Raw genomic sequence first — 24201 nt, forward strand, 5'->3', positions numbered from 1 at the left:
GGCATTCAATTTAATTAACAGAGACATATTTCTCTGACCTGTAGTTACGATGCAGCTCCATTACCCTCTCCTCCAGCTCACGTGTCTGGTTGGGTGCAAAGCGGAAGTCGTTGACGTAGTCGGGGCCGTGTTCATCGGGCTCGTAGTCTCCCAGCTCGGCCTGGACAGTGTAGGAGCCCAGAAGGGCGTGAGTGACAAACGAGCAGGGCAGACGACCGGACAGGATGTCGTCCCTCAGCTGCAGGCACAGGTAGTACCTGAAGAAACGCAGGAGGAGGTAGAAGTCCTGCTAGTGGTGTGGCTCTAGGGATAGCAATGTCTGTGAGTCTGTTAGCCCCTCTACGTTCTAGACTGAGAACTAATGGATGGAGGGCCATGACATTTCATTTAGCGCCACCATCAGATTGAACATTTTCAACACTGGTCAATCACCATATACCGAGAAATGTAATGACATTCCTGTCATCCTCAAGCGTCTACACATTGATTGAGTCAGTATCTTATGCAATAATTAGATAGATGATGTATAATCTTAGACATTGCTCAAACCAACTGATACATCTTGGCCTATCCTACAGTAAAAGCTAGTTCACTCAAATTACCAATTCAGGAATTGTGTTTTTCCACTTTCCCATAGTGTTACTTGTTGAGGTTTTTAGATATTTTTCTCTGAGAATTGTGGTGGAAACAGCAACACCTCTTTTTTCGAAACAATTTCAAAGGTATTTGGGGTAATCCACAGACTGCACTGTCTACACTCAATTCTATGGTCAGCATAACATAACCTAATGGAAAAACTGCTAAAATAATAATAATTCCAAATGTTGACTTTTCACAGTGAGAACTACTGTGTCATCTGTGTGGATTATCAAACATAACTGGAATACTGTTTTGGCTTTATATAAAACACTTTGAGCACCACAAACCACAAATTGGAGTGGCATCATTTCAGAAATATCTCATAACCTTTGCACATAAAACGTAAAAGATCTAAACAGCCTAATACAATTAGAGGTAAGGGGGAAAATTTTTGTTTTTTTGTGGCATTTGGGTGAGCAGACCATTTAAGCAGTTTATGACATTTATGCACATACTTTTGTTGTTGTTCTTTGCTTAGGTTTGGTCATGGTTATGATACTTGGTCTTGACCAAAGCCTAACAACATTACCTTCTATATTATATGCGTCTGCATGGAGTATGTTAAGTACAGCACAATAGTGTAGTTGGCTAATGAAAATAGACAATATATATACCAGGCTATTCTTGTGCAAAGATCATGATGTCACAATATTGCCAACTCTATTTTCTCACAAGGAAGTTCTATTGTGTCCAACCTATATGGACTAACAAGACATTCAACAACAAAAACAAAGAGAGTAACAATAATGCACAGTTACATATCAGAATCTGAATCAGAATTCAGTTTATTGCCAAGTAGGTTTAAACATACAAGGAATTTAATGTATTATTTATATCTATATCTATAACTATATCTATATCTATATCTATAACTATAACTATATCTATATCTATATCTATATCTATACTATACTATACTATATCTATAACTATAACTATATCTATATCTATAACTATATCTATATCTATATCTATAGTATATCTCAACCAACCGCTACTTGCCGTTGTTTTGTGATTTGTTAATTTATCTTTTCTACAAAAAAAGAAACACTTTACTGCTAACCAAGCTACCCATTATCACACTAACAAAACTGTCTGGGGCTTCTTTTATAAATCCTGCTAAAATGAAAGTATCCTCAAGACAACTCAACTTATTAGCTTTAGACAATTGTCAAGTGTGTTGTTGTTGTTGTTGTTGTGTTTACACATACCTGGTGATGTCTTCCATGAGCACAGACGGGTCTGGAGGGTAGAACTTGACAGAAAATCCAAAGGTCCAGGAACCAACTGTTAACAAACCACCAGAAATGTTGTTTTGCGAAGGTGTGTGTGTGTGTGTGTGTGTGTGTGTGTGTGTGTGTGTGTGTGTGTGTGTGTGTGTGTGTGTGTGTGTGTGTGTGTGTGTTGCGCTTACCCCGAATTTGCTTCTTAATCTCTTTGGAGGGGTCCAACCAATGCTGTGAAAGAAAGAGACAATCCCCTTTGAGAAATTTAATCTCAGCTAAATGATCCATATTCACATTTTTAAGAGCCTTTTTAAGAACAGTTCCTCACTTGCTGCTCTTCCCTTTTTAAATATAATAGTTGAATCCCAAATATATTCAGACTACAAGAAAATGTAGGAAGGCTTCTATGAAAAGTGGATGCATCAATATTGGGGCTATAAATGCCAGTTGAGTCTGGCCTACGCTTAATGTCACTAGAGCTTTCATGCTGCACTGTAGACCCTGTGCGCCATTTTTAAAAGGCCATACTGTCTAATCACATTTTATAAGGTTAAAGGCCATGTATGCCACTCTCGGGCTGCAAGTGGTTAAGTACGGTTAAAAGGGCAACCGGAGACTCTCTACTTTATAACACCTGGAAAAACAGTCTGTTTAAATGGGCTGCTTGGTTGAAAGGCTGTTTGACATTTGCTCTAAAATCAGTGACAAAATCCAGACAAAAAAACAAAACAAACTTTCGAAAGCAGGTATGGCGAAACACGGTAAATTTGTTGTCAACACCTACATTTGGCCTTGGACTCTACCAAGCTATTCACCACTGAAGAACCTAAATTACCCCCACATACAGTAATATCAATAAGGATCACAGAACAGAGGAACTTCTTAACAAAAGATCAGAACTGAGGTCTGTTGCACTTTAAACACTGGTAAACATTAAAGTGTGCGCTACAGAGTGCTTGTAAATCATAATGCATCAGAATCAGAAACACATTGTTAACAAATAAAAAAGCACCACTTTCACCACAATTATGCATCCGCTCCAACATTCCAGTACTATCCAGTAAACAACAGATTCAATTTATGAAGGCTATGCTTTTTTTTTAAGTATGAATAAAAATAAATGTGACTGCGTGACAGATTTTGTTTTATTTTATGGATAAGAACTTAGTGAATGTTTATTGATATATAAATCTAGACACATAATAAACACCCAGTGCCCGCATGCACCTCATCAGTGTGCATGTGTGAGGTCTCTTATAAGCCACATTTGGAAACTTCATTTTGGACCTCACAGAAGCTGATTCACGGTAGTTTCTCATTTCTATTTGTTGCCCTATGTTAGGTTTAATTGCAAAGGTTCAGTTACAGATCTTAGAATAAATATATTGAACTTCCTCAAGTATATCTTTATGCATGTGCGTGTGTTTCTGTGTGTCTGACCTTGGCGTTGTCCGTGTCATGGAAAGTCAGGCCAAAGTAATCCCTCTCCAGCAGGTTCAGATGGCCACACACCATGTCCAGCAGGGTCTGGCCCTTGGCAAATTTCTGTTTGACACACACACAAGCACACAAACGTATAAGAACACACAGCGAGTGGGCAGGTGACACATTGCAGGTTCAGGTTGTATGAACATCATGTACTGTAAAAGACAAATGAAAGAGGACATAGTGTAATAAGGAAATGTAATAAAGATATGCTTAATACACATAAAGCATATATCCCTGGTTCACTTCCAGCCAGGTAGGGATGAGAGTTGATGAGATTTTATTGATGCCAATTCCATCATCGATTCCTCTTATCGATTCCTTATAAATTGTTGAGTGGAAACAGAATACATACAGTCAAGGCTTCAGAATAACCTTTTTTCACCACTATACTTGTACCGTCCTGAAAAATAATTTCCACTGTCCCAAAGTTTAATTATATATTATAAGCTGCTTAGCGGTAGTGTTAGAAAGTTAAACGTCATAATTCCCTCTGTAATGTATATTTTATATTGCTGTGAAAAAATTTCATTTAAACAACTTTCCCGCCAAAAACTACATTTTACAAGATTACATTTGAACACATCATTATAACATTATAATTTGCCTTCATAAAATACTCATTTTTGAATCATGATACAGCTTGCCTATGGCGTTTCATCATGCGCAACTGTCGGAAAGCATCGACAAGAGGAATCGATAGTCATGGAGGCATGCAATCCCAAGGAATCAGTCAACTGGGAACCAGTTCTCAGCGGGAAACAGTTCTTGATGAACCTTTGTTGCATGTCATAGCCTTCTTTCTCTCCACATATTTCCTGTTTACATCTACAGCCATCCCAAAATGCAAAGAAATCATCTTTTTAAACAATAATTTGTAAAACCGTTTATTCTATTGTATTCATTATATCATTCTGTGGTTCATTATCTAGTAAAATAATAGCTGGATATTATTTTACTAGACAATATATTTTCTTTATTCATATTTAATAACACAAAGGAGTGAAAAGCAAAATCAGTGACATAAAAATCCACCCCAAATGTGGTCTGAGAGAAGCTTCCAGTCTGTCCGCTCCCCTGTGGAGCAGGAGGAGCTACACCCTTTGTGCCTATATAAGGGGAGGAAATGCATTTCGCACCAGTGGCGTTTCACCAGGCCACACCTATTTTCTATCTAGCCCTTCAGGGAAGGAAACAAGCCCTCTGCGGGATGCACAGACTGCCTTGACAAAATGCTATCTCCACACATACATTCACACCAGACACACAGACACACAGGAGCACACAGACACACTGGAACACACACGCCAGATTCATCTCCTAGGGAAACCTGGCTCCTATGGCGACAAGGCAACCAAGCAGCTGTTACCATGGAAACAGAAGTAATAGGTCCCTTCAGTATGTGTGTAATAATGTGTGTATGTGTGTGCCCGCTCACTTTCGCTATCTCTGGTTATTACAAGGCCACGACAGAGCTTTGTTCTGCTCTTGTAGGAAAAGCCAGCAGTACAGTCAGCATATATTTTAAATATTTAAGATAAACTGATTAATTAACCATCATAAAGTGATCTGTCTCTCAATCAAATTGATAATAATTGATATGCTGCTGCTATGAGGCTGCCATGGGCGTAGCAGTGAGAGAATAATGCTGATGATTAACAGGCAGAGGCTGCAGTCTATGAGTTTTTTTGGGGAGGGGCGCATATATATATATATATATATATATATATATATATATATATATATATGTATGTGTGTATTCGATTGTCTTACAAATTGAAATTGTAACACACATATCAGGTGGTCCCACAAGCATGGCAACCAATTCAGGAGCTGCTGATGAGATTTTGTTGTCGCTCCAATTGGCTCCAATCACATTTCTGTAACTAGTTCTGTGGGCTGATTGTGTTAGCAGCCATTTGGTGTTATCCTAGAAATCCATTTTGCTGAACGCCTCGTCCATGCAAACAAGATGAGGAGAGACAGTGTGTGTGTTAATAATTTAATGACTAACCGAAGAGAAAGCAAAGATATCGAACTTGGTCTCTTTAACTAATGCAATGTGGAGGGATAGCACTGTGGAATCAAATAACTAGAGAACCACTGTAGGGATGCTAAAGTGAGTGTCAGTGTAGCTTCTATTATGCAACGTGATAGCATGGCTTTGTTGTTAGAAACAGTGCTCACACTTTACAGTTAGGTTAAGTGAAATGAATGACATACAATCCCTCCACAGAACAATATCAGCAGTTAAGTGATTTAATATTGCACTTACACAAAATTGGGCAACTTGTAAGAGACAGATTTCCTTTTTTTAATGGTCAACATCAAAGCAGCAGAAGCCAAGATTCACTACGTAGAAGTCCCTACGTGAAGCTCACAAAATGTTGGACCCCCTCTTTCATTTGACCTACTGATAAATGCCCATGTCTTTAAATCCCACACCGTCAGTTTATAATACAGGCTTTCTGTTCAAATAAATTTGAATTCTCAAGACTCAAGCCGAGATAACTCTGAAGGCATCACCAGAGTTATTCTTTCAGACTTCAGAATACTTCTTACTTCGTGATGACTAAACTGAGTTACATGAGTTCAATTAGGTGGAATGCCCCTTATTTTGTATTGATTTCTCAGTCGTGAGACCCTTTTAAGCACATTTCAGTTGAAGGAAACACACATTAGAGCGTTGTTCTTCACACTGGCTACATTAAGCAGCTACACATCCACGACTACTATGGTGGAAAACACGTGAATGCAATAAACATTTTAATTGTAATTCTTGAGGTTGGAAGGAGCAAATATCTTCTGGTTCCAGAGTAATTTTATGAAAAGATTAATGACTCAATTACGACGTTGAGCTCATGACCAAACATGAAGTTACTTAACGATAAAAACAGTTAACCTGTTTATCTGGGATTTGTTTTTAAACCCTTTTACATGGTTTAAACAAGCTGCTTCTCAGGACGTGGAGCGGTGTAAAGGAGAAGGACAGGTTATGCTCCGGTGTTTGTTCACAATCTGAAGTTCCCTTGAGCAAGAGACTGAACTCACATGAACCTTCAGACGCTCAAGTCTGCAGCTTGTTCTCACACAGAGAGCGCGATGATGTAGGGTAAGATGGGTGCTATGGAAATGGGAAGACATTATGCAGAATATACTGTAGATGAAGTGATTCTTTAAGGAGGCAGAGCTTGGTCCCAGTGTCATAAATGATGTATTTGGATTTAACCACATTATCACTTGAACCTCACATTTCTGGAGCTGGTGGCACTTTGAATGTAAGCACTCTGGACTGTAGGTTTAATGCTTTTATTCTGTACATATTATGGCTGTTTAGATATCTGATACCAAGTCGATGCCAAAATTCTGTAAATGAAAAATGTAATAGAACATTCTGTTATTTTTGGCATACTTGTCTGTTTCTGGCTTACTAAATTGTATGGTAATATACATATTGGAACGCACCATTGCTTTGGGTCAGAGATACTACAGGATTGTATTACAATTCAGGCTAAGTGAAACAGAAGCACGTTTTAACAGTGCCAGTCGAGGATACTGCAAGAAAGCAGTTATCTTTATTATTTCTATCACTGTGTTAATAAGGTACTTATTAAAAAGTGTAGCTGCTCAGCATCAGCAGATGACCTCAGTGTATCAGTGGCACAGAATGCTTTGCAGACCCCTCGCAGCAATGCCTCTCTAATAAAGTGGAAACTCGCATGGCCATGTGGTTAACCAGCAAGAAATGAATGAACCATGGAAATGAACATTAGCATTTCACGGGATGGATTTGTAGAGAAAATTCCGTTCAGCCAAGGTTTAACTAGTGAACATACGGTTTCAATGGCCTCCAGGGTGTTTTTGAAAAAGCCAGATGTTTCATTCAAGATGTTTGTGGGGAAAAGTGTAAGCTTTTGTGAGTGTAAGTTTGAAAGCTTGAAGGCGGGAAAGTCCTATATGCAGGTAGAGAGTTCTTTCTTTAACAGTATGGCTTTAGGTTAAGGATTAGACAAATGCACTGAGCTCAATCAGTATCTATAATGGCGTGAGCCAAACATCAATATCAGGCTCGGGCTGCTTCTTTGTGTTTTTATCACCAGCACACGTTCGCTCAAGACTGTCATTAGGCAGTGATTTCAGGGCATTCATCATTGTGTCCCAACTTGCCTTTTTTCCAATGCACACACAGTGATATATGCACTTGCATACATACTACAGTACATAAGCAAGCACCCCCTTGCATCTACCTCCTCTCCATCTTTCTCTCCGCCTCCTCCCCCACTCTCTTCATCTTTTCCTTCTCTTTCCTTCTCCCATCCTATTTTCTCCCCGGTCAAACATACGAGCACTAATCTGTCAACTGTATGGATTTCCCGTCTAAGCCCAATACCTCCAGTGTCACTAGCCAGGTGACATGAAGTATTGTGTGTGCGTGTGTGTGTATGCATGCAAGACAAAGGGTGAGATGGGGGGTTGAGTTGAAGGAGAATGCGTGTGTGACGCCTCGGTCAGGACTCCTGACATATTTCTCCGCTAGTAAGTAAAATATATGAGGTCACGTGAGAGACAGTAAGCCATAATAGGAATATAGTGACATGAATGAAGTTGAGCCAACAAGATCATTCCCTTCACACATCACACTCCATCATTGGCAGCAGCAAATGTGGTTCCAGCACTGGCTTTAATGTGATCTGTAAGTCCTGGCCAGGATCTCCCTGTGCTGTATATGGAACAGCTCCTTTGACATCATTCGCTCTACCTCAACCGTCATTTTCCTCCAGATGAATTGTCTGCAGTGTTTAATCGTGATGAGCGTAAGGGCCATTGTGAAATACAAATCAACCAGGAGCTACACCCGTCTGTTTGCAAACACAAAAGGCTACAGAGTCACGATTCATAGAAGCCGGAGATTGCACATCTGAGCCTTCCATCCCCCACAATGCAGAGCTTGTCTTACCTCGCTCCACCCGTCCTCTCAGTGAGAACAGCAACAGAGCTGCTTTTCCTGAGTCAGTAGCGTGTATTACCGAGGGAGAATAAATCCCACTGAGGTGTACCGTGGTGCGGTGTGCTGAGTCAAGGGCTCTGTTCAAATGGGGGAGATGTACACTGGCTTCCTAAAATGCTGTATTCCTGGTCACCTTGCAAAGCCAGAAATGTAAGCCTGTGTGCATTTTAGCGATGAGAAACGGCCAATCTGTGTTTTAATAGCACGGCAAAACAACTTTTTTCAATGTTCAAATCATTATATCCAATTATATTTCTGCATGTTTGCTGAATTGAATCCTGGTGTTTTTTCCTCATCTTACAGGCCGCTAAGAAACATTTCCTTCCACCCTGTATTTTCAACATTATCCCCAGAAAATATTTTATGAGCACATCTGGGACTTTCAGAGTTTTAGGAGATAGCCAAGTATCTGTAAGTAGTATACTGTCCTGGATCAGGGAGAGTGAACATGGTCAAGTTTCCATCAATATATATAGAACTCATTTTAACAGAATTTCATGCCAGTGCATTTCCATCCACTACTTTATGAGAATATTAGGATCTGGGTGCGTCCAGAAAAACAGTTGGTGTCCTATTTTTCCACTTGTGTAGCATTAAACAAATGTAGAAGTAGGGGGCGCAATGAGAACACATAATTAAAGAGAGCCAGTCAAACCTCCAACGAGCACAAACATTGTAGAAAACGTGATGGAAATATAGTATTTCAGTTTGCTTCATGTTTTAATTTGAGGAACGTTACAGTCTCCTCATCTATCGCCACATGTCTGATGTTTTCATCTCCCGATGCAGGCTTCATTTACTTCATTATTTACTCATTAAGTCTGTTTCCAATATAAAGTATTTTTCTTTAATTCACTTTTCTACCTTAGCCAAGTGCAAAACTTGACTTGCAAAATTGTAATTGCTTTTCGAATATTTGCCGGTTTTTTTTCTGATAAAAACAGGTGACTGTTGATGCACTTACAGAAGGACAGTGTCGATAATAATCCTTCATTGCACAAGAATAGGCTACTGTCTACATGCACAATTACGGCAAGTACTGTAAGTCAAAGTTGGAGTCAGTCTGTAAAACCATTGGGTAACATTTATATTGTTTACCTATTGTTTTGTTTTAAACCTCTAGAATTGTCTGACTGCTCATGGCTTGCAAACAAGCAACAAATATTAAGTAAAATTTTATTATTACTGATAAAAATGACATATGAAAATTATGAATATGAGACCTACTTTTAAAATGCATAATGTTAGTATTGGTTTCAGATCAGTTAATCATCCATTTTCTCCATCCTTGATGATGAAAAGTGAGAAGCATACCTCAACTCCAGCCTCATAGTCCAATCCGTCAAGTAGACTGACTTTGACAGGGACGGTTTTAGGCCGCTTGTTGCTTTTCTGGGGAGATCTTGAGGCTTTGCTGGGGGTTTTCTCTGAGCTATCATCCATGTCCCCCTGGTCCTCTGGAACCTAGGAGAGAGAAAAGCCTTCCTCTAAGTGTGAGAGCTTCAAATCCCCGTGCTGTGTCTTTCTTTTAAACATTTGAATTCTGAGTGTCAAGGGCCATTATGTACTTGTCTTTTAAAGTGATTTTAAATCCAAAATATTTGATCATGTGAGGCAATCATCAAATGCATGCATGATGTAGTGTGATCTGCTGCTCTAAGATGTTAAGTTGCTGGCACAGGCACAGGGGGCTAGCTGCCTTGCATATCAAACATGGCGGAAGGCCCCTGAGTGATTGAGAGGCCTGAGTAAAATGATCTACAGCTGCTGTGAGTTCCACAGCGCTCCCACCTGATTGGTTCTCATGGCGTCACCCTCCATTGCGCTCTTCAATTCCCCAGCCAAAGCCGTCTCTGTTGTCATAGAAATGGATTGCATTCCTGAAACCACACGGAAACATATTCAGTTTACATTAACTTTCCCTGTTAGAAAAACAAACAGTGTTGAGTGTTAACTTCGGCTGTGAGTCCAATCTAACTCTGGTTTCCTGATGGACTCCTGAGCCATGAGGAAAACACTTCCCATCGGTACACAGCAGACACAATCTTTGCTTAAACTGACATTTTGACGCAAGCAATACAGCTGTTTTGTGGTATCTGTAAGTATCCTCTACCGCCCTGCATTTTGAGCGTGTTCTTCACATGCTTGCATGGTCATTGCATTGTGCACGGAGAGATGGTGAATGAGAGAAAGAGGGCAGCTCAGTCAGTGCTGGCTCACAGCCTCCCACAGGAGCACTCTGCATGAAGAGTGTTGGCTTCAGGACGCTCTCCTCTCACACTAGCAAAGGAGATAGCATAAATTACATCAGCCAGAGAGCCCTGCGGCACGGCACAAGACAGCAGACACACCGAGAATGAGAGAGAGAGAGAGAGAGAGAGAGAGAGAGAGAGAGAGAGAGAGAGAGAGAGAGAGAGCGAGAGAGAGAGAGAGAGAGAGAGTTGGGGAGGCGAGGAAGGAGAGGGCACGAGCACGACAACAATGATCTGATGATGAGACGGGAGGAAGGAAAGAGTAGCACAGAATAAAAGGCAGAGGTTATGAGGACAGAGACACCAGGGAGAGGACAGGGAGACATACAATAATGCTGATACAATATTCGGTGAGCTGGGGACAGATGAGCCTTGTCATTTGAAGGTGACCACTGCTACACTCGAGCTGGCCTCCTGCTGGGTGCTGCTTTCTCCCGGTGGCAGTACAGTACAAGAGCTGATATTCAGATTAGGTGGTACAGCTAAGAGAAACGAGTTATGTGAGATAAAGCACAGAGTCAACGTGTAGCTTTAGTTTGAAAAGCCTGCACAGGGTCACAGGTTTAACATTCCTCATATGTCAGCTGAAATCTTTCAAGATAACGTCGGAAGTTTTCTTCAGAGTGTTTAAATTCTACACTTTTGACTGGATTATGATGAGATAGTAATTGTGCAGAGCTTCCTTGGTGCTTTCTTTTCCCAGCCGAAAAGAAAAGGTGATAATTGCCAAAGGTTGTTTCTTTCCTAGAGTATATTGTTTAGCTTTGAGAGAAAGCTTGTGTACACGAAATGCAAACTCTGCTGTAAAATGTAACAATTACTTCAGGCATGTGTAATATTAAAAGCCTACTTTATTAATGACTACCTATAAAGAGTAAAATGGCGTGAAAGCCATAACGAGAATGTGCTTTTGACTTCAAAGCAAACTGTAAACTCGTAGTATACTCTACTTTAAATGTATTGATTTGAATACGAGAAATATCAACTGCTCTAAATATGTACCTTATCACACACACTGTTTGTAATTAAAACCTTGAAGCCTGAATTAAATAAGGCAAAAGGTTAATGGGAGGAAGGGATTAGTGAGGAGGGGACATGAGACGCTCTGATAAAAAGTACAAAGCTTCCAGAGAAAAACTGTCATTAGGGAGGAGCAACACAGAAGCTTAATTTGGAATAATATCGGCCAGTGAAGTGTTTGTAAACCAGAAAAGGATATGGTAGTATTTTTCCCCAAAGAAGAGGCCCTAATTAACCATTTTTTCCCTCAACCAGCTGTCTGAGTACATCTCTGTGTTTACAATTTGAGAGACTGGAACATAGCAAGTCTCAGCTTTCATGATAGGTCAGCCTCCCTCTGCATAATGAAGCCGGATCAAAGAGGAGAGCAGTCTGGCACTAGGAAGGCTGCAGATGTCACACTCCCACCATGCAGTGTTCCTCCACAACTTTGAAGGGCCTGCGGCTTGTTTGATTAATCTAATTAATGATTAATAACATTAATGTTTTTAAAATATATCCTTATTATGACGCCATATATGCACCAATAACATTGTCTAGTGTTTCAGTGGTAAAAATAAAGCAGGTTTCATATATTTCCATGTTTAAATTGGTCTCATTCGTTTCATGTTTATGCAATGAGACAATGTCAAAGTCAGACAAGGGAGGCAGCCCATTTACATGAATGCCTATAGACAGTTCTGAAGAGGTAGAATAGATGTGTAACAAAACTTTAACACCACATGGAGCTTACTGATGAGTGATCTCATTAAAAACGTCCTCCCCCTAGACAAAAGCATATCTGTCACGGTGTAGATTCGCGAGCTACATCCTGTTTCCAAAATATTTTTTTCCAGGGAAATCATGTTTAAAAGCAGCCTGGCTCTATGATGGTGATGTTAGCTGGTTGGTCAGCTGGTCCACCGCTTTGGACTTAAGTGTCTTAACAAATATTAGATGGATTTTCATGAAATGTTGTCAAGACATTATTACAATATTGACTTTGGTGATCCTCTGACTTTCTCTGGTGCCACCGTGAGGTGAACACTTATGGTTTTTAGTGAATTGTCTTGGCAACTAATGGATGGATGTTATGCAGATATATGTGGTGCTCAGAGGAGGAATATAAATAACTCAAGGGATCCCTTAACTTTTCTTCTAGCATCATCATCAGGGCAACATTTTTATTTGACCAATACTTTTGTTTATGACCAAACACCTGAGAAGCTAATGGCAATCCCATCAGCTGTACTTTGTGTTTAGTGCTACAGTAAATGCCAATTATAGTGCTAGTGCTAGCACACCGAACTAAAATGGTGAACAAAGTAGACTTCATACCTGCTAACATCTCCGTTAGCATGCTGATGTTAGCATTTAGCTCAAAGCACAACTATGCCTAACTGCCTCAAACAGCTGCTAGCATGGCAGTAGACTAATCTTTTTTAATTGTGATGTGTCAATACCATAACGCCTTTCAACTCCTCATTTCACACAAAAGCTAATTGTATACACTCTGTTTTATACTGAGGAATAAAACATAATTAGTCCATTCATTTATCTTTTGTTGGATATCCATCGCTAATCCTCTGCTCAGTTCTCTCTAACACACGCTCACCTGAGTCAATCACATCTGCCTACTGTAATACCCCCGCTCCTGTGAATATCAACCCCCAAGCTGTCAGAACAATGTATCACAAGCAAACTTGAGAAGAATTGTAATAGATCACTATCAGAGGCTTTATGGCACTCATTTCACACACATCATGATCGCGAGGCCAATCAATTATTTTATTTGGGTCACTTTGTGATTCAATCACTCCCGCTCCACATCAGTTCTGGTCTCCGCACACCTGATCATCTGTGTGAGGGAGATAATGGAGACTGAGAAGTTGCTGCGGCGGCTTATACTCAACATTCCTATAATAGTCACTGTCTTCAAACAGACTCCCATTACTGGTCTTTCTCCACAAAATCATCTTGGGCCCTTTGGTTCTTGAACTTCAAAGAGAAAACGTCAAGTCTTTGTGATGTATGACAGTGTACCCTGAAAACAATGTGCTGCATTGAAAGGCATCCAAAAATAGTTACTTTACATAAATTGGTTTATCTTTACTTAAATAAGACAGAAATATGTTTTTATTTATACTTCAGAAGTGTACGGCCCAAATTAGGACAATGTCAGAATGGAAAAGCGCTTATATCAGGACCCTTGTCTAACTGATTGATATCATGAAAACCAATTGCACTTACAACTAACTCAAAGGTCACAGCAGTCCCAAACTACCAGTGATGGTAATTGTATAAGACATCAAGAGACAAAAGTCGATGTGATATTGATAGAAAAACAGGGGAAGCTTTTGCAGCCCATTGTCACTGTTTATCCACGCTGTTGAACGGACACTACTCACAATGTTAAAGGTCCTGAAAAGGTCTTCTTGTTTTCGTCTGTGCTCTTCTAACTAGCTAGAAATGGGCAGGGGGAAGGTGATGTCACACATCTGCCTGCACCAATCAGAATTGAGAAACATGAGAATAAGAACAACAACATGATGACAGTTGTGGGATACTTTGCATAGGTTGCCAAGGGGATGCCACTGTCAGTCAAATCAGATCAACCCACACAGTCCTAGTCCAAGTAACTTTGCGGAAACAAAAACTAAAACAATGAATGAGTGTTTTGAGTGATCACTTAACATTACACATAGTCAGTTGAGCCATTGTTATTATAAAAGTATTGACATGTGAAATGAACACCTGCAATATACAATACCAACAAATGCAGTAGTTAATTGTCGATCCCCTACTCTTCCGTTTTTAGTATTGTTACACTGTATTGCACCTCGTATGTCACCATTGAGGTGAGTCATCGCTTTGACAGTTTCATTAATTTATAAGCTGTGGAAATGTTCAGCACATGAACTCTTTTTAAAATTGAGCATAGCATGTTCTGTCTGCTGGAATATATCCTGTTTCAGTTCATGATTCAAATAATTGGTATAAATTGTTTTTATAAAGTCTAATAACAGTCTACATATTAGTGTGTGATGAGCACAGATTGAGTATGCCATCAATTTGTGTGAATTTTACCCAAAAAGCTTTGTCAGTGTGTCACAGTGTAACTCCACTGCCCTCGACATTCATTCATGCATTTAGTTAAATGCTGTTTAATTATATTTTTTGTAAAAAATATTTTTTTCCTGCACTGCCAGAAATAAAATCATGGTAAATAAATAAAAAATCTTTAATAACAATTTTTACTTTCAAAAATATATTATAATTAACCTTTAAGTCTCGACTTTAACTTGCAGAATGAAACCCGAGCCTTCACTGGTCCTTAAAACCTTCAAATTCCCTCTAAAATCATTTTTAGCTGCTGGTAGCACACAAGATCCACCAACATTTAGCAAATGTACCTGCAAAGACCCTGCAGTTCCTTCAGTATGGGAGGGAGTTATGAGTCATTTACGCCTATTGGCTGAGTGTCACAGCATAGAAGAGTGTGCAGATGGTCCCACACTGTGTTAAAATATGAGACTGTAAAATTGTGTTTTTCTGCAACAAAGTATTTGCCTCTGCAATGCAAACATGTTTCATTACATCACACTGAAAATATTTCCTTTTTTTGTGGGTGAAAAGCAAAGATGATAACTCTAATGTCTATGATGTACGGTATCTCAGACTGTCAAGAACAACAGATCGTATCTTCAAATCAAATGCTTTGTTTCCATAAAAGGTATTGCCTATTCAAGTGTGTCACAAAGCTCTGCAGGCATCAATAAGGTAAGCTGTGTTTCGCTGATCAGCTCGTGAAAATATTTCCAGATAAGACACAGATATGCAAGATGCAGCCGAGTTCCTTTATTGTATTAAACACACACAGACTTCCCGAGTCCGCTCATTCAGGAGCCTATCAGCCTTGGCCTGTCAGTCTATCTCTGGAGATGACCTCCTCTACGCTCTACATTTCAGAGTCAGTCCAGATACACAGTAATCATTACTGAGCATGATGTCCTGTCCTGATATAAGCCTGGATCAACTGAAAGATTTTGAAACCGCACTCACTGAAGAGGAAGAAAGTCTCAAACTGCAGAAAGTCAACTCCTTCTCTGACAAAAAGAAGCACAATTCAGACAATGTGACGCTCCAAAACACTCATCGTCTGCAGCGCAGCGGCTCAGATAAATTGCCAGATAGTAACGGACATGATGGCTGATCATCTAGGGCAGAATGATGCTCATGATGCACCATTCACCGCGGCCTGCCTGTGCCCATTTGTCTTCATGGTGTCCCTCAAACAAAAAGTCTGTCAATTTAGAGGCCCCAGAAATTGATGTGTCGTCAGGTAGGCGTCGGTTGCCCACAAGCCCATCCTCCATCAGCAGGTGGGCAGGAGAAATGTGTCAAATACAGCACCTCAAAAATATGTCAGAGCAGAGCAAGGGATACACAGCTTGTGGATTCCTCTCACTCCTCAATGTGCTGTCAAGAAATGGTGCATGTGCTAACAGCCTTCCTCCAGAGTGTATTGGAAGGGGGGGGAAAGGAGCGTGGTTTACCGTGTGAGAATAAAAAGTTGACGAGTCACAGTGTCATCAGCTGCCAAAGTGAACAGTAAAGTCAAGACTATTCTGTAATAAGAAGTAACAATACAGGAAGAAAACCTGTCGTTATTTCTAAATAATAAGCCACTGAGATTTTAAAAACATGTCAACATTTTGTGTCAGACTCTCATCAGCACGACGGAGCCACCTCCCCCTCACTGTGGAAGCCAATAATTGCTTTATTTTACAGCTTTCAGATGAAAGTGCAGCATTTAACTCCGTAGATGAGACCTGCATTCTTCAACGAGGCCTATTTGAGCTCTGCTTTTCTTGACAGCTACTGTGCTGTTGTTGTAAGAAAAGCATCATCCTCTGAAGCATTTATCACAACATCCCCCAGGAGTTTCAGCCCCCATACTGCATTGCATTATTACTTGTTTCCACTTGGTAACCTTATTTGCAAATGCAATATGTTTTTTCCATACAAACCGGTGATTCCAGCAGCTTCCTCCCTCTCTCAAAGTGCTTTCATTATATAAAATAATTATATCATAAAATAAATAACCAAGGACGCTTAAAGGGCCAAATTACAAACTCAGAGACTAGTGTTAAAGCATTTGGTTATTCAGAAACTGGAAGTGAACAGAATTTAATGTGTGATGATCAAAGACCTTTTAAAGGCCTCACTGGCAGATATCCAAATAAAACTCAAACTATTAGTAAGTCTAGATATCATGACGGTAAGTGAAAAAACAGGCAACATTGTTTTTTGTATTTGGGTTTAACTGACCATTTAATAAAGACACTGATTTAGTTCAGCTTGTTAGATTTTAAGTCCATTACAGGCCCATTGGACTAAAAAAATGACCAGGGCTCTATACATAAGGGTGCATCATCTTATCAACAGACTCACTTTTAAGAATAGGATTTGGGTTATAACAAGATATTTAATTATTATTTTTGGAAAAAGGCTTCAATATTTGCTCATCCAAGCTTAATCGTGTAACAAAAGTGTTACAATAGCAAAGTAGTGATAGATGCAGGAGAAGTAGCAGTTATCTGCAGCAGAGAGGAGAACACATAATGTGCTTACTGTGATCTACAGGCAGCGTTCTTCCTTTGCCAGAACGCCTTTTGAGACTACATCATTCACAAAAATGAACAAAGCATGCCCCAAACAGTACTCCTGGTAATTACACTATTCATTCATTTAGAGAGTCAAAGAGATATTACTTTCGCCCAGAAAGAAAGACCATTTCCTCTAACTAACCATCTGTCTGTTTTCAGGACGTTTGAAGAGATCATTCTCATCGAAGATAAATATTGATTGTGCTCTCTTTACTTTGTGCCAAGTGTAAATGTACTGTGTTGTTTTTGACAGGTTGGCTACCCTAATGGATTTCTGGCACTTTTTGGAGGTTAATCTCTCTCCATGGCGCCTTTGACTAGCACACACAGATAAACAGATTTTAAAGGTGGAGAATCCCTGCCAAGGGGGATTGTTCATTTTTGTTTTATCTGAATCAGTTGTACATATTGTAGCCATACTAGCTCTATGGATTGCAATACTGGTTGGATGGCTGGTCTACGACTTTGGACCAGACTGAAATATCTATTGGAACATTGAAGGACTTTCATGTTCCTGCAGAGGGTGAATCCTGCCGATTGTGTTGATCCCTTGACATTTCCTCTCGCGTCAAGAGATTGACTGTTTTGTAGTGAAATGTCTTGATAACTATACTGGATGGATACAGCCCAGAGGACGCAACCTAAAAACTTTGGTGATCGCCTGACTTTTCATCTAGCGCCACCAGCAGGTCAGAATTGTAATTTGTCCAATACAGTACTTTTGTTTATGACCTACTACCTGCAAAACTCATGATGTTCATCAGCATCAGCTGGACTTTATGTTTAGTGCTAATGTTAGCATGCTAACACGCTACACTAAGATGATGAAGAGTAAACATTACCTGTTAAACATGAGCGTGTTAGCTTAATGTTAGCACGAAACATCACTGTGTCTAGGTACAGCCACACAGAGCTGCTACCATGGCTGTAGACTCTTACTCTTGTTACTATAATATTGTATGCTGTTGTCTTACTGCTAAGACGAGTAGCATTTTTAAACACTCCACATCCAAAATGTAATGAGCACAGTGTACCAAGACTCTAATGGTTACTACCAATACTAGCTTGAACAGTTATAAAAAAAATTGAATGTAAAAAAAATGTAAAGCTTATTACATGTAGGTCTACTATATACATCATGTGATAAATGTGTATCTCTACTGACATACTCCGAAACCACCCACTGTATTGACCAATCCCTGAACATTTCTCAATGAGCCTTGCCATTTTATCATGCGGCTCCCTCCATATCTGAGCTTTATAATCAGTGCTTCCCTCCTAATGGAATACACAGCCAGTCCATCAATCCTTGCTGTGCAGAGGCTGGCTCTGGGAGACCAGGTACAGAACTGTGGGGGTTGGGGAAGTGGGAGTGGCGAGATGTCCTTGTTCAGGGGAAACCACATACACACATTCTCCCAACCCTTTGGCACTCAGCAGTCTTGGAAGCAGTTTGCGTAGCACGACTGTTAAGTCTGCTGCAAATCATGTCACACCACAACAGAGATAAATGATATGACTTGCGAACCAATGAGGCTGCAAGTTCATCCTCCCCAAGAGAAGGCAGGCCCGGAGGAAGTTGTGCTACCTGCGTTGACATAGTACAAGCACACCTCTACTAGTGTGCTTGTACTATGTACTACTAGTGGGTAGTGAGAGCTACCCACTCTCTCATGGGAAGGGTCTGCACTACAGCGGGGGATATTATAGGGGTTAGAATTGTTTCTACGCTTCAACATCTAGTACTAAGTTCCCCTTTATAAGCTGATATGAACAGACAGTTTGTGTGATTGCAAACGTATCTGTGTCTGTTTCATTATCGCTTGGAGTCAAAGAAGGTGGCAAATGTGCATATCAAAATTATTAGAGGGGGGGGTGGGGTCATTGTAGAGTTAATCCTCCCTGATTAAAACAAATCAGGCAGTGAAATCTCTCAAAATGAGCTGTCAGAATGCATTGTTTGATTTATGAGATGCATATCTTAAATATTAATCAGTTTACACGAGTGGAAGTGCCAACGTCCTCCATTCTTCACCAAAAAGTCATCTTAAATCCATTTACAGGGGTCATGTCAGGATATGTAACCAGGTATGGGAACATTACATTAAAGGTCAAACGCAATTTGAATTCCTAGAACAGGATTTATTTTAAGAACCATCACTGTACAGACACTTGTGTGGGTGACACTGATTGTGAGACATGTTGACATGCTGTTGATACACTCACTGACTAACACAGTCCAGTCTGACAAACATGCTGCAGCAGTTCACATATACAGTGAGACCGAGCAAGGCAGACTGCCGACTGTAGACTATGTATACTGTATTATTGTTTTATACAACAGTCTATAGTGTGTGTGTACAGTGTTTAAAATAGTGCAATTTAATACAACATCTCAAACTACTGCCTTAAACAGAAGCATAAAGTGGAATCAGCACCTCCTTGGCACAGCCTCAAATTAATCTGACGATTATGAGCTTTAGGTTAATATTTCTAGCAGTGCTATTTTATGATTGCATAACATCATATACTGTAGGTATTGGTGTTATTCTGTCCGTCGCCTGTGTATTTAAGCAGCCAGTATGAGAAGTGCATCGCTCCAGAAAATCTACATTGTCCAGGTTTCTCGTTTTAATTAACACAATACAATGCATTGAATAAATTAGGACAAATTTAGCTCTTTTTTGAATTCATGTAATATGAATTACTTAGAAAAACATATACAATCCTAGATTGTATTCCGCTTTATCACAAGAGTTATGCTCAGTTAAATTGAGAGCAACCATCTTTCACCAATCCCTGAGGTAAAAGCATCTTCTACATGCACACACACTGAAGATTCCTGCACTTTCCTCTGTGCAAAAGGCTTTACTTGAAGAGTCAAATAGACGAAAACAAAAGATATCTTCTCTTTTCATCGCAGTGACAGGAAAATGACAGGCACCACACTGTGCCTGCAGCAGGTTTCAATTTATTTTCCTATTTGGCCAAACAAGAGAGTGTCACCACCAGGCATCAGGCGTGCCTGTTTAAAATGCAGTTACCATGGGAACCCTTGCCTAACATCATTTAACAATGATATTAAAAAAAAGACAAAAAAAAAACCAGTCAGTAGAAAATATTTTGCTAGTCGACATATACACACGTGTAAAATAGAAAAAGAGGTGAACACATGGTGGCACCATACTGAAGAATGAGAGGTGGGCGCTCTGAAGTGACACGGTGGCGGTGGGTGGAGGGGGATGATCAACAATTTCAAGAAAAATGTCCGCTCCTAGTCTGCTTTTAAAATGGTTTGTCATGAAATCAAAGGGGCGACGAAGAGAAGTAGATGTTAGACTATTATTTAAACGTGTTAGTCGTGCACCCTTTGTGGAGGATAATTTGTTGCTCCCTAATCTGGTCTGACTGTTCAAATATGTAATATCTGATGCACCATATATCTGTCACTACACTGTAAATTCTGAATAGTTTCTCTGTTCAGGATATGTTGCCATAAGTCTTCTAATGCACGGGTTTGTAAATTCAACCACATATAACTTAAAATAAGAGACTGTCTTTACTGGTATTCTACATTGTTTTACAATGTTAACATAAAGTGCTGAACACAGAAGCTGCCAGGTAATTAGGAAGTAATAAAATATTCAGATTTCATTTTTCTTTTTTTAAACCTTTTTTTCCGACTTCCTACCAGTTCATCTGATCACTTTAATACATTTCATTGAGTACATTCAAACCAGACAGGTCACCACAACTTTCAAACTGCCTTCAGTTTTGTTTTCAGTTGTAGACAAACTGTCATTCATATGTATTACGTTGCTCTCAGCAATCACTCTCATTGTCTTCAGGAAATGCAGTTTTAAATTGAAACAGCCTTCTCTTATGATTGCATTTGCCTTGTGGTTTGGCATTTAATGATGCCAATAAGATATACCCAGTCAAACTATTACCAGTCCCAGCTTTAATATGATGTTGGATCACCAGAAAATGGGATATCTTGCTGAGTTAGGCATTGCATCCCACAACACATCATGTGTGATGATAATGCAAAATGTGATATTGTATTACATGTTGTTATCTTTAGTATGCCTTTGAAAGCTCCTCTCACTTATGAGCGACGTGAGTTTGTCTTGTGCAGCATTTCAATTTGGCTGTGAACAGACCACTGGCCCCGCTTCAATGAGCTATTACAAATTGATCACAGGATGACTTGAAATAGGACTCGGGGGAGAGTTCTATGGAAGTGTGCTACTTTAAACACACAAGCACGCTGAATTTGCGTGCACAGAAACGCACACACAAAAGTGCATCCTGGGGGCCGTACAACATGGGACCTAACCATTATGGAATGTGCATCGGTGACAGATTGCACAGAGGTTACGCGTTGACCAGAAAGTAATGGAGTCACCGTCTGTGAACGCCGCGTGTACATCCGCCATATAACCTTGTCCCTTCCTGTTTTAACTGAAGGGTTTGTTTGACTGTCTGTTACATCTTAAGTGTCATAGATACGAGCACATTGCTTCGAGGGAAGTGTAGCATGTCATTTCATTATTGTATTACCTGCAGTGAAACCCCTTGAACCGCCTAGAAAAGTAGGTATTCAATCTTTCTTTTCTGTAGATGTTTGATACAACATGCTTCCACACAAAGAGGCTTTGCCCTTTTGATGTGAACTAGCAAAGAGGCGTGACAGAGGAGCACCACACTGCTTATAGTTGCAGCATTGTAATGCAAATGGGGATGGAAATGAAGCAGGTGAAAGAATGGAGGATGCATGGTGGGACAGAGGTACAGATGGACAGATGGATGGATTTTAGATCTAATTTGCCCCCTCCCTGACTGCCTCCACAAATTCAGAGTCTGGGAGTTACTGAAGCCTGTGGCGTGGCTGCGAAGGAGCCAGATACACGAGGACTAACAGTCTGTGAGTAGGATGAGGATAGACTGAAGACTGCATTACTGATTATGGTAACTTGTACAGCCTGACTTTTCTGGAGGTGTTGAATGAAAACTTGCTGAATGGTACTATATGTACATTTTGTCTTACATTGGCTTTACTTGTTGCCAAACTTTTTTTTTTTTTTTTCGCCAAACTTTTACTGCACTGGCTGAGTTATTTGTTTATGTCACCAAAATGTAGGAGTATGCTTTTTAGTTTTATGTTTCAGATTGAAGTATCGATTATTTCTATTCATTTTAGGAATGCATTGTCCAATATGTAGGACACAGGATCACGTGGCATTTTGAGAACAGTTTTCAGAGAGAAATGGGCCTACAGCCTAAAATCATTCAAGGTTTACATCTGAAATACAGTTTTAAGTTGCAACTTTTAATATTGAGGACATTTCAAACCTATTGCAGAGATGTTCAGAGTCATGTTTTATGAACATGCAATTACCTACAGCTATTTCCTAATCAACACATGTGTCATTTAAAAATATATACCAAGGAAAGCTAATAAGCTGAAACAAGGCCAGTTTGTCGCTTTTCTTTATCTATTCAGATACATGTGAAGTTTATTTTGTTCATAAACTGCTTGATTCTAGTTTCAGAGCATTTCCAGTTCAATAGCCCACTTTCTCACATTGCATTTCACACATTCAGGAGACCTTCTGATCGCCGAGGCGCCCACGCCTGCCCCCTCTGCCACACCCGCGACAACACACTCCGGCTTCAATTAGCTCATTATCTTCAGCATCAGCTGTTAGCCTATAGCTCCACATAGAGAAATCACAATCCTTACACAAACTGGCATGTCCAAGAATAGCTCTGAACAATTGCATGTGGGTTGGATGTGTACAGAAGCAGGGCTGATCTGGCGCTATGTGATTCAGTAAAGCGATAAGAAAGGTGCACCTGCTCACTCTTTCTGCCTCACACTGGGCCCTAATATGCATAGAATAAAGGATGCCCTGATATAATGCCGCTTGTTAAACCAGCCTGCCGACCATATTTGTCGGATTAAAGATCTGTGGCAACACCCTCCCCACATCCGTCCATGACACTTGAAGCACAAAGCGGTGTCTTTGCAGAGCATGCAGAGCACGGTTTTGTGTCAAAGCGTGTCACCGGTACGAAGATGCTCCCCGTTCTTTGCCTACATTGTAATTTCCTAACAACCGGCACAATGCAGCATGCACCTGTTCCGCTGTTCACCGTATCAGACAGACAAATACAACGCATACCTGTCCTGTCAGGTCCGGAGTGTCAGGCTTCAGTCCAGGTTCTGATCATTAAGATCGCAGGAAACTGGAAGACGGACTCCGCCACCGCCCCGGAGCGCCTTTCCTCTGCCGCGGGAGGTGTAGCCCTGCAGGCTGGCACAGCAGACAGGCACAAGCCGGCAGAGATGCTTACGATCAGGGAAAGGGCTAGGAGGAGAGTAGAGGGGCGTTTTCACCGGGAACTCCTAACGTCGTGCGTGATATGTGTGGACCGCTCCGCTTATGACACGCAGCGCCTCTTACCACTTGCTTTACTGATTTTCTGGTCATCTTTCCCCAGCACAGGCTAAAGCACAGTGAGGGGTTTTGGAATCGTGCGTGGAAAAAAGATGCTCTAACGCACATAATCATCTTCTAAGCTAGTCTCAGCTGGCAGCATTTACACTTGTAATTAGGCCTATTGTAATTTCTTTAAGACAGAATTTGAATACATTAAATAGCCCATATGTCGTCTCTTGAATGAGTTTTCTGCATTAGTGAGAAGGATTCTTGATTGTCAATTTCATGTCTAATTGCACATTCAAATCCAAGCAGCCTACTCCACCTCTTTCAAATGAAGAGGAGAGGACACCTGCTGAGCTGCCACTCCAGAGCTTTTAGCACAATACTGCAGCCTATCTGTGCCAGAGCGCCCTCAAATGCCATTTATGCACCTGTCTCTAAGTAAAAATCCAAATTCAAAGTACATGCGGCATT

At 40.3% G+C, this 24201-nt stretch overlaps 1 protein-coding gene across 4 annotated transcripts in view; it reads right to left on the reverse strand.

Moving 5' to 3' along the window:
* LOC115010935 (band 4.1-like protein 1) overlaps window positions 1-23764 on the reverse strand; it is a 40274-nt gene extending 16510 nt beyond the window's left edge. For all 4 annotated transcript variants that reach the window (XM_029435858.1, XM_029435857.1, XM_029435856.1 and 1 more), the window contains exons 1-7: window positions 23467-23764; window positions 10150-10238; window positions 9673-9822; window positions 3306-3410; window positions 2054-2096; window positions 1851-1926; window positions 39-257 (exon numbers count right to left, since the gene is read on the reverse strand). In XM_029435858.1, coding sequence (XP_029291718.1) covers window positions 39-257; window positions 1851-1926; window positions 2054-2096; window positions 3306-3410; window positions 9673-9822; window positions 10150-10236 — 680 coding nt within the window. In that variant the 5' untranslated portion in view covers window positions 10237-10238; window positions 23467-23764. The remainder of the gene's footprint in view (window positions 1-38; window positions 258-1850; window positions 1927-2053; window positions 2097-3305; window positions 3411-9672; window positions 9823-10149; window positions 10239-23466) is intronic.
* Window positions 23765-24201: the final 437 nt, after the last annotated feature.

The sequence above is a fragment of the Cottoperca gobio genome, chromosome 7, assembly GCF_900634415.1.
Source record: "Cottoperca gobio chromosome 7, fCotGob3.1, whole genome shotgun sequence".
Classification (NCBI taxonomy): Eukaryota; Metazoa; Chordata; class Actinopteri; order Perciformes; family Bovichtidae; genus Cottoperca; species Cottoperca gobio.